Raw genomic sequence first — 11,185 nt, forward strand, 5'->3', positions numbered from 1 at the left:
AAACATAGAACAAATGAAGGACACTGATATCAAAGAATTGTTAAAGTGTAGCAAGAGTGTTCAACCTCTAACCTAGGATCAGAACCAAGATCTTTGTGTTTAAATTAAGTGGTAACCTAGATGGACCAGCTAGGACTAGAGGTGGAATCTAGACCTAGCTTAAGGGATCATCGTCGCAATTTCCTAGTGGCAAAATGACAAATTAGGAGATTTTTCTCTACCGGATGATCGACGCGAGCAAGGCTTCCGAACGAACCGATCGCTGACTCAATCGGCACCGGTCAGGATACATTCCCCGGTTCACTCATAGTTGCGAGTCGTGACACGCAATTCGCCAGTCCTTCTTTTAACAATCTGAAGTTCATTGTAAAACGTGCCCACCCCCACCCCCGCCACGCTTCCTTCTCCTCCTTCTCATCTCTCCTCTTCTCGTCGGAACCAACGGCTCTGTGCAAAACGCTCGTTGATCAATGAAAAGGAATGAGAACGCAGAACATTTAGGAATGTTGCGCAAGCCACTCTCTACGGGCCTGTCCTCCTTCCCAAACGTCGTAGAATAAAGGGAATACGCGCCGACTCCTGCAAAAAAAGTGTTGGAATATGAACTTTGGTTGTTCTATATTTACAAGGTTAACAATTATTAAACATTGAATGTATAAACTTTATAATTCGCGTAACTCAAATTAATAATTTTACTGGTTTTACATTTACTGCCGCGTACCGCGCGCTACAACGGTTGAACTCGATCTGACGATTCTTAGTCTGCAAAGACCTTCACTCGGAGCGGCGCGGCCATGCGTATACAATACGCATATGTGCAATGTGCACTCGCTCACTCACCACATACGTCTGCACACGCTGAGGAAGGTGTCTGATATTTTCAACAAAAAGACATCATTCGGTAAGCTTGTCGCCTTCACTACTCGGAACGAGATATTGCCAGCGCATATTGATCTAGTGACGGAACTTTTAACATTTTCAATTATTTTCTTTATATTTTTCTTTTGCTGAGTGAAACGACATCAAATCATAGTTTGGATCTCGGTCGCTTACTCAAATGTTTCTCTAATTTAGTAGAAGTAAGAAGAGACAATAAGTAGACAGCGAATCTTTATGCAACATAAAAATTTTCCACCTAAATTACTACAAACTGGAGTGAAATATAAATTTATTTTCTTTCTCAATATGTCTAATAGCTTGAAAATAATATAATAGCATTTTTAAATCCTTCTAATCTTCTTGCCATAATTAAAATCCGCTGTCTAGTTATGGGTAATACGAATTATGCCATGTTTCTGTATCATTTTAATCAGACCGAAGATTGTTTAAAAGTTCCGTGAGAAAGTAATTATAAAGGAAACGGTTTAAACAGACTAAACGAGACTGTTGTATATTCCTTTATAATAATATGACAGGACTGAATTTATTCGACTTGAATAAAGAAGTATACTAAAAGATTTCTCATGTAAATATTTCTAGAACTTCACGAATTGTAAAAGAGAAGATCTGAATTCGTCATTTTAACGATTTCGGTAATTCTAGTGCGAAGAAAACGACACATTTCTCTGTACGCACTCATTTCATCCTTCTGTTCGGATTCGACAGAATCTTGAGCACGTTTATAGCAGGCGCCTCCGCGACCAATGAGAGCACCATGCTGCAGACGTAAGTGATCACCCATAATCCGACGGCCTTGTTAGTCTGAGAAAGTGGGATGAATTATAATTTTCGATTGTTTCAATTAATCAGTTCTTCGGTTATGTTACTACTGACCATTGCCACCAAGTTACTGCGGTGCGGGTAAAAACTGTACAAGTTCACCGAGGTTATGATCAATGGATTTAAGAGGTAAGCGCTGAATGTTAATCTGCTAAATGGTATCCATAGTTTGAACGACAGGATCTGGTTGACGATACCTACGATCAAGAAAGAAAAAGAATTTGACGATCGAAGAATATTATGTTGTTAGCACTAGGTTTACGGGACGCGGACTAATATTTTTAATTTATGATTACATCCACGAGGAATTATTCTACGAATTTATATCTTTGGTTATGTATTATGTCTTTAAAAAATGGCTAAAAATTTTAATAGACACATTCACGTTTTTTTATCAAATTTACGTGTTAACAGAAAGAAGAGCTTAATTACCTCCGTTGTTCGTTATACACGCGACTATCAGCCACGATATGCCAACGCCCCATACAGTTCTGCTAATAGCGGTGTAGATAACACTTATGAGTATCGGCATATTTCTTTCCATACCGCCAAAAAGAATTGAGCAGTTGCACAGCACGCCCATGGTCCAGCCGAGTATTTTGCTTTTCTGAAATATTTAAATTAAACTTAGACTCCATTCTTCTCTCACGTACTACCTGCGCTTGGCATCAGGGTTGCCATATTCTAGTCCCGCCTGGCCCCTTACCCTTCAACCCCACGCAAAGCTTGACTGCTGACTTCGCCCCACTCTTCCCACTGACAATAACGCGTATCGCTAACTTAGCTTGCTCGACGTGGTACGCGTCAGTGTTAGTGGGAAGAGTGGGGCGGACTCAACAGACAAGCTTGGCTAGGGGCGGAAGGGTAAGGGGCCTGGCGAGAGTAGAATATGGTAACCCCGCTTGGCATCCCCAGCCACTTGACGCTTGACACTAACACTCAAACACTCTTCTTTCACACCTCGGCCTAATCGGCCTAAACAGATTTCCTTTTATACGAGACCCAAACAAGTTGGCGCCACGATGTCGCGTCCACAGTCACTGCAAACATTCACACCGGTCACTCTAAACATCCACACCCCTACAATACACATATAATATACATATGTATAATTGTTAGACTGTAGAAAAAATGTTTTTACCGTTGTAAGGTTCAATTTGTAGTTCATCTTGTCGATAATGGCCGCGGTGACCATTCCAACAAGGAATGGTCCAATCCTGAGCCATGGTTGAATGTACAACATCGTGAACATGGTGTGTAGATTGCCCCACCTGAAAAGAAACAGAAAGCCAATAGTACAAGTAAACGCTGCTGGACTAGAAGAGAGTACTTCAAGAGATACTTACGCGAGAACAAAATCGAGATCGTACGCCAAGTATCCATTCCACAGTATACACGAGATCAACGTTACAGCGCCCAAACTCAAGCCAATGTAAGACCGCCTGGAACAGTTCACCGAACGAGGATTTAGCTTTTCGATTTAAAATCGTTCAAACATCGTCCAGTCTAGTCCATACTTTCCCAATCTTTTTTAATGCTAGATTTACATACATATTTTTAATATTTCTTTGGGTATATATTATTTAAAAAATTGATAAAAATTTGGATAGACACATTCTCATTATTTTGATCCGTAAACCTAGTGTTAAATTATAGTCTTGTAGCGGCCATCGGCACGTACATTTAGCAACATTTGGCGTGCAAATGGTCGAGCGAATTTATGGAACCCGTTGGCACACAGCTGTTTTTGAGAAAGCCGTTACTCGTCTTAGCGAGCGTTTTAGAGTCTTTGTAATATCACGTTTTGGTAGTTAGACCCTGTTACCTTCGGCCCCAACAGTTAGTGCGGGTGCCGTAAATCTCGAGATTCCGAAGGGACCGCGAAGCTAGGCAGGTAGGCGATAGCCGGACACGTCATGAACCGAGGGCCCGTAGGAAATTCCGTTACATTACCAAACTTCTGGGACCGCCCCGCGTTCAGACAAAGCGCGCCAAGGGCGCAAGGAATAAGGGAGGCGCAAGGAGAATCCCCGAGAAAATATCCGATTGGCCGAAAAAGGCGAATGCACGCCCGGCCAATCAGGACGATTTGAAGAAAATCGCAGCTACCGAGAATCGAAAACAGACGGCAACTTGTAGCTACTGAGAACAAATAAAGAGTTCACTCCTGTCAAGCATAGGACACGCAAAGTTGATTTCTACCTCGAATCCACTTAATCCTACAGTCTCCAATTTTAAATCTTTTGTCTGCACCGCTTTGAGTAAACTTTTGGGAAACTATGAACCAGACAAAGAAGAGGGTTGCTTACCAGGTGTACAGCAACAGCAGGATGGTGCCGTAGATGAAGAACTGCATATCGTTGCTGATGTACCAACTCCAGCTGAGGCACTGAAACAACGACACATCGCACCGTGCAAAGATGCAAGCTCGAACAAAAACGTTGTGAGAAGCAACATTTACTATTTTCTTCGAAATTTAAACTAAATGGAATTTTTCTAAAATTTTCATTATATATCAAAACTAAAGTCCGAACATCCGTTCACAATAAAGTTATTTTGATAACCCCGACGTTCACGATCGCGCAATGTCGTTCGAGGTGAATTGCAATGAAAAATAGATTATTTCGAGATAAGTAATGTGTTCAGTACCAGTTCATCCCACGAGTAGAAGTTGTTGATGTAGAGCAGGTTCCTCCACCAGTATTTCGAACAATAGTAACTCGGGGACTCGTAGATCTGATACGTCGAGGTATTTTCATAATAAGTGTAGTTCAGTATTGCGATCAATATCACGATCAGATGCGCTGGCGTGAGCCTAAAAAGGCAACGGTTTAGAAAGACAATTCAGTTTCGATGATATCAGGGATATTGATCGCATGATGCATTTACCTAATGAAACGTTTGATGGTCTGTAGAATCAGCTGCAGCATGCTCATCCCGAATGTCAAAATCGGTTTCCCTTTGCGCATCACCTTCAGATAGTTGGAACTCATCAGGAACCCGCTTACGCAAAGGAACGTGTCCACAGAATAGGTCGCGTTGCTGATTAGTTTAGTAAGGATCCCGCCCGAGTAGATCGCCATCAACGGTAGATCAACTAAAATCGAAAATTCGGCGATTATTCCTTCTAAGTGACGATTAGGTCGGCGAAAAAGGGGTCACGTGTTACTCTTAACACAGGCTAAGCACTAGACTGCAGATTTTTGAAGTGAAACTTTTTTGCTGAGTGGGCCACAACTTTCTAGCGTAACGGAAGTCGAGTGTAACGAAAATTTTTAACGGAGAAAAAAACTTTCTTACCCCGATGAGGAATCGAACCCCAGTCTCCCATGTGACAGGCGGGGATACATGTATGTAGATTTATAGATGTACATATAGTCTGTCCCAGTTAAGAAGGGACTTGTTTCGCGCAGCTCGACTGATCGCAGCGCCTTGCTGCGAGCCTCCCAACTCCCCCCATTGGCTCATGCCCGTTGTGCATTGGGAGTTCTACCAATCAGGGCGAACCTGCGCAGCGAACGATGCAAACCGGTCGTTATCCAGGTCCCTTCTTAACTGGGACAGACTTTAAGTTATACATGTACAGGGTGTAACAAAATTTAGTGTCATGGTTTCGGCAGATGGTTGTACACCTTCGGATCGGTGGAGATTTGTTAAAAGAAATTGCCGCAAAATTGACTTTGACCTACTACTAATAATACTAATACTAATACTAATACTAATAATAATTTATTTATTTTATTTATGACAATTTCGTATTCATCACGAACGAACCATTACACTAATAATATGCATACTAATACTTTATCTCTTTCTACACCCAATAAGCAAGAAGTTTCACTTCTGTCGCGTATGGACTCCACGCACACGATTTTTAAATTAAACAATTTTTAATTTCACAGATTCAAAAATTTAACTTAAAATATTTTCACTGTATTGAATTTAATCAATCTATGTAATCGGTATATACTAAGCATAGGAATATAGAAGAATGTGTAAAATTTCAACACGTAGAATTTCACTAACCAAATATCTTCAACTAGAAAAATTTTCTAACTGCACCGTGAGGAACAGAAATTAATTATTGAACAGTATCGAAAAACAGCTCAAGAATTATCCCGATTAGGAAATTGTTGTAAAAGAGTTTGCTAGTTGTTAGGGACTCCCTTACCCATGTAATCGTAGCTGTATGCACCGCTGTGCGCGAAAATGACCCACAGCATGCTTATAAACTTGATGCCGTGTAATGCTGGCAGCGAGTTCGCTCCACTTTCGAACGTGAAAATCTGTTTTGCGTTCGTGTTCGCAGAAAAGCACAAGAGAATCTTCGTTGTCATATTCTCCGGCTTATGCTCGTCCAAGCAGACGCTCTCCGGTTCCGGTTCGCGCTTCGCTTCCACGTCGTTCTTCAATTCTGTGTGCATTCAATCATAGTTTTCCGATTATGTTCAAAACAAGATAAAAATCTTACTTCTGTAACATTATATTATATAATTAAATGCTTCGATCCAAAAATTGTACGTCTGGCTTTGAATTTTAAACTGACTGCGGATTGCTAAGTTCAATAAAAATGTTCTTCACATTGATGCATTACAATTACAATTGCGTAAGCGACTGAAATGACATATAAAAGTGAAGTACTTTTTAAAATAATTTTTGTAGCTCTCATGTCTCTTAAATGCCGCAGATGCACAAAATCCGCAGTCTACAAGTCAAATTCCGCGTTCTATTCCATGTTTCATACTTTTTGACGGAAGATCAAGGGAATAGGAGTGATCGACGGCCATAAATTTTGATTTTTCGATCACGCGCGACCCACAATCGTCGTGTTCGAGCTCACCGACAGTGTTACTATTCTGGAGCGTGAGGTAGTCCCTCTTCTGAATCAGTCGTTTTTGGTAAAACATGACGTCGTACAGGGTGGCGACGATCACCACGCCAAGGGACAGCAACAACCAAAGTCTGCGAGTAAACAAATCACGAAATGTCAATATTTTCGGAGTACCTCGATTATTATGCAAGAGGCGATAATTTCCGTCAGGGGCGAGAATGTGCTCTTAAATTTCGGGTTACTCAACGACACCAAACGTGACATTACCGATTTAATATACAAATGAGTAAATCGTAAGTTTTTATGTAAAATAAAAATGATCTGTATCAATTTCAAGAAAAAGGAGCTACACACAAATTGATTTCATCTCTTAATAATTTTAGCAGGTTCTAAATAATATACCAATAGCCGTCTATAGATCAGAGTAACAAGTTACGAATTTTTCTGAAATGGTCTATCGATTTGTTGTCGATGATCATGGGAAGAGGATCGATTATGTTTAGCTACCTACAGCGCTAGGATCTTCTGGCCGCTCAGCAGCCACTGGTAATCATCTATCACATCGGAGACCTCGACCAATTTAAAGTCTGCGGAGTATAGTTGCCCAATTAGGAGAGTCCTATCACGGAAGATCTTCTCTATAATTACTGCTAACTCGTCCACTGTGCAGGATGATGGCAGACACAATCCCATCAACATGTTGTCCTAAAATACAACGATTCCGAGTAATACATATCACCCCGTAAGTTTCTAGGCGACGACGACGTTTCATCGTCGAGGCGGCTGGGTGTTGGAAATGCTGTTTACCTAGCGAGTTATTTATTTGAGTGATTTCAATTCTAATACTTGTATTCTGGAATATTTGTTTTATTTATTTTGTCGTATCAGAATCCTTTAATTTCATTCACGGTTTTACGTCGCGAAACCAGCAAGTTATGAAATCTGACGTCTTTGGGAAGATTTTGGAGATTCTTTTAGATTTAGCACCTTTAGGGCCTCAGAGGACTATTAATAGATTTTAGATAAACGGTGGATGGACCCTTTTTGATTGACTGATAAGTGCAAGTATTACACTCTGTTTTCGCATGAATGAATTATTTTGTTTTAACATTTATTCTCGCAAATGAAAGTATTTGCAACGAAATCCAATATTTTCATAAACCATATTATCACAACGAAATCCATCAGTAATGGTAAGCAAGCATACCTGGCCCGAAACTCCCATATGGTACTGCTGCGTGCTATTATGCACGAACCTCGCGACATAGTATTGCACAGGATACGGCGGGAACTCGGTCTTTGGGTCGCGATACTGCGACGCATTCCTCATGAGCTTCAATGACACGGGGATGTTCCTCTTATAATGTATATAAACGCAACCCATCCGACTACCCGGCCAGAAATTATTCCCGATAGTAAATCCGGAGCCAGGATGTCCACTAACATCCAAAACTACATAAAAAATCAATTCATAGTGAGTCGACGTGCACAAACCCAAGGTGAATAACCTAGCCTGACGATGTCTCTAATGTTTGTCTCAGTGGTTTCATTATTTCTCAGCTAAATAAAAAATTATACCTTGCACTCGAATACATTAAAGTTATTTCTTGAATTAACTGACTTTCGTTCCCTGAGTTTTTGACATGTTGCTGTTATGTTGTTCCTTATTAATCCATTCATCCGAATCAAGTTTGACAAAGAATGTTTCCCACTCTTCTGCTAATTGTTTTTAATCTTTTTTGAAATTTGTCTTGGAGAACGTCTCTAATTTTCTAACTTTTCACACTTTTAACGATTTTCACACAAATCATTTCATTAGTCAGCCAGTTAGCAGTTAGCATAACAATCACATTCTACATACTTCTTCCCACCGCTACCGAATAAACCATACCCCGCTGGCGAGATCTCGAGGGGATGGCTACATTAATCATCGGCGATCGCGAAACAAACACAATCGAGCACGGGAAGTCGAGTCGGCATTGATCCGACTCGTAGTTTCCGAGCTTCCTACGAAACTAGTTTCTTGGGTAATGTGAAGAAAGTCGCGAAACGATCGATTTCGATGGCGGGGTTGCCGCGGCGCTGCGTGGCCGCGCGAAAAATCCGACGATCGAGAGGATCGTCGCGTAATCGCTACACACAGCCCCGCGTGGCAAGCGTAGCGCAAGCCGCGCATTCGTCTCGTTTCGTTTGGTTACGGAGTTTCCTCGCGGTTCTCTACTTCCAACGCGTGTGCCCCAATTAATCGGAATCAAACAACCCCGAAGATGATTAAACCCCTACAGAAACGAACGCGAAAGAAAAGCGTGGAAATTCTTCTACTAACGTCTCATGCCCCACAGGATGTTGTGGTCCACGGCATCCCGCAGCGATTGCAACTCCTCTCTACACTGCGTGTTGTTCAACAGTTCTAGGTTGCTGAGGACCGTATACAGGGGCATGGTCTCCCTCATAGCCTCTCGATTAGGCTCGACAGCCATGCTCGAGAAACAACCCTGCGCCCATAAAGCCGCCAACAGCACCACCTTCGCGTAGGAAATCATATCGCCTCTGTCGGCGGATCACTGATACATGTGTTGCTCACTGATAACAACAACTTTACAGCATGTAACGGTATAAACGTGGATCTAGTCTAGTCTACTGTGGATCCTAGGATCTCGACGATCACCTTACCGCGATCCCGAACAGACAGACCGTATCCGCAGAAAGAGTCACAATTTATTTACATGAGCACACGGCGACCAAGTAGATATGCCGATAGTATGCACGACCGAAAGCAACTCGTCCTCATGGGCTGCGTAGTCATCGGCGTCGTACCTTTGAAGTTGATCCGCGGAATCGTTTCCCACCACACAGGCGACGAGACGGTTCTCGACGACGATTGTCGATACCATTTCCAGTCATCTACCGAACTGTTAATGATTTTGCGATACCATACAGACACTTTCCTGCACCATACTAGTCACTTTGATCAGGTAACTTACCCTTTCGCAAACCAAATCCACCATTGAATTTTGCTACCTGGTAACCCGGGAGTAACGCTGTGCTATTTTTGCTATGATTTTATCAGTTACTTCATGCGTTTCTGGAGAATTTCGTCGGAGGCTTGTGGCGAATTTTGGCGGAGATCACTGCAAAAATTAAATATAGATTTATGTACTATTTCTATCACCATACTCTTCAGTTGTGAATCACATTGAAGTTTTTTTTTTTAAATGAAACTTCTTTGCTGAGGGGGTTCCAATTTTCTAGCGTTACGCGGAAGTCGAGTGTTACGGAAGTCGAGTGTAACTATAATTTTTAATAGAGAAAGAACGTTCTTAGACCCCGACGGGATCGAACCCCGTGGTCTACCGCTTGCTAAGTCCAACTTTTTAACCGCTTGGACAACCGACGATCTTACAATTAGAATGATAGCGAACATTTTGGTATATATCGCAAAGAATAAAATGCTGCAGCGACAGAATTTTTCGTTTGACGTTATTTTTGTATGACAATTTCGCATTCATCACGAAAGAACCGTATCACTAATAATATGCATACTAATAATTATTTATTTATTTATGACAGTTTCGTATTCAACACGAAAAAACCGTGCGCTACTAATAATTATAATATGCATACTAATAATTCATCTCTATCTTCACCCAACAAGCAAGAAGTTTCACTTCTGCTGCGCGTGGACTCCACTCAGACAATTTTTATTCAAATCGTAGAATTTGGCGGATGTTATTACTGGGCTGCGGATTTTATGCATCTCTATTTGGATCCTATGTCTTGGCATTGATGACGACAATTTTACTATTGTACCTACATCCGCTACTATACCCGCAAATTGTCGTAATTAGTCTGTAGATTTTATGCATTAAGAATATTCTTACACTGTTTTCGATTTATCAGAATTATTAATGCGCAGTCTAATCATAATGATTACACGAATTCGTGTTTTATGTTGCCCTGCTCGCCATTTTCCGCAGTGCGCTGCGGTGGCCGGTGGTCCCGGATTGGGGTTCTATGTATAGATCAGGATCGATGCAAGAACCAATGTGCAGATTAATCAATATACATATGTACAACGAAATTTTGAATACCCATTATTTAATTATTATTTATCTCAATAATGAAATTCTAAAACTTGAATAAATTTTCCCAGTCTTACTTAGAAGAGACCAGATGTATTTAGAAGTTACTAATTAATGTCTTGAAAATTTAGAGACATGTATGTATTATTTTCAACTCACAATAATGATTTATAATATTTTACGTAGATGCTGAGATCGAATCGTTCGAAAATAAGCAATCTTTATGGATTATTTTCTAGAAAACTACTAACACTATGGGAATCAATTTTCGGGGGATGTATAGATGCATCTTTAAGCTATAAGAACATGTTTTTTTTAAGTTACATTCGTTCATTTATTTTGTGGTCATAGTACGATCAAATTAGCGTTTTGGAGAACAATGACCCCTTCCGCCAGGAAGATTGACTTTACTCTGTTTAAAAAAAATGTTATACATAAAAAAATTATGAATATCGTTAGTGCATTATCTAGTCAAACTTGTAACGAATCGTATGAGCTTTGTTCAAACTTGATCGCTTAATTATTTTCTAAATTGTCCGCAGATTTTGGAGAC

At 40.7% G+C, this 11,185-nt stretch overlaps 1 protein-coding gene across 6 annotated transcripts; it reads right to left on the minus strand.

Moving 5' to 3' along the window:
• Positions 1-255: 255 nt before the first annotated feature.
• LOC143209160 (nose resistant to fluoxetine protein 6-like) lies at positions 256-10,014 on the minus strand. Of its 6 annotated transcripts, none has more exons than XR_013009057.1 (16): positions 9,535-9,945; positions 8,877-9,462; positions 7,758-8,002; positions 7,062-7,255; positions 6,464-6,681; positions 5,891-6,133; positions 4,609-4,816; positions 4,369-4,534; positions 4,029-4,108; positions 3,066-3,161; positions 2,861-2,990; positions 2,152-2,326; positions 1,774-1,916; positions 1,576-1,701; positions 722-871; positions 256-579 (listed from the first exon to the last, which is right to left on the minus strand). XR_013009057.1 is itself a non-coding variant. In XM_076424500.1 (16 exons), exons 3-15 carry the CDS (start codon positions 9,091-9,093, stop codon positions 1,576-1,578), a joined length of 2,241 nt encoding a protein of 746 aa, XP_076280615.1. In that variant the 5' UTR covers positions 9,094-9,462; positions 9,535-9,681; positions 9,954-10,014; the 3' UTR covers positions 256-579. The 6 variants fall into 6 exon arrangements, 4 of the variants coding, with proteins under 4 accessions (XP_076280615.1, XP_076280607.1, XP_076280625.1 ...); XR_013009056.1 differs by having other exon boundaries at positions 706-871; XM_076424500.1 differs by lacking the exon at positions 722-871 and adding an exon at positions 9,954-10,014 and having other exon boundaries at positions 9,535-9,681.
• Positions 10,015-11,185: the final 1,171 nt, after the last annotated feature.

This window comes from Lasioglossum baleicum, chromosome 1 (assembly GCF_051020765.1).
Source record: "Lasioglossum baleicum chromosome 1, iyLasBale1, whole genome shotgun sequence".
NCBI lineage: Eukaryota > Metazoa > Arthropoda > Insecta > Hymenoptera > Halictidae > Lasioglossum > Lasioglossum baleicum.

Coding starts and splice junctions, on each gene's coding strand:
- LOC143209160 (XM_076424500.1), bottom strand. CDS start 9,093: ATGATTTCCTACGCGAAGGTGGTGCTGTTGGCGGCTTTATGGGCGCAG. Junction 4,817..5,890: donor ATACAGCTACGATTACATGG/GTAAGGGAGTCC, acceptor TTTCGATTTTAG/TTGATCTACCGTTGATGGCG. Junction 4,535..4,608: donor ACCATCAAACGTTTCATTAG/GTAAATGCATCA, acceptor TTGCCTTTTTAG/GCTCACGCCAGCGCATCTGA.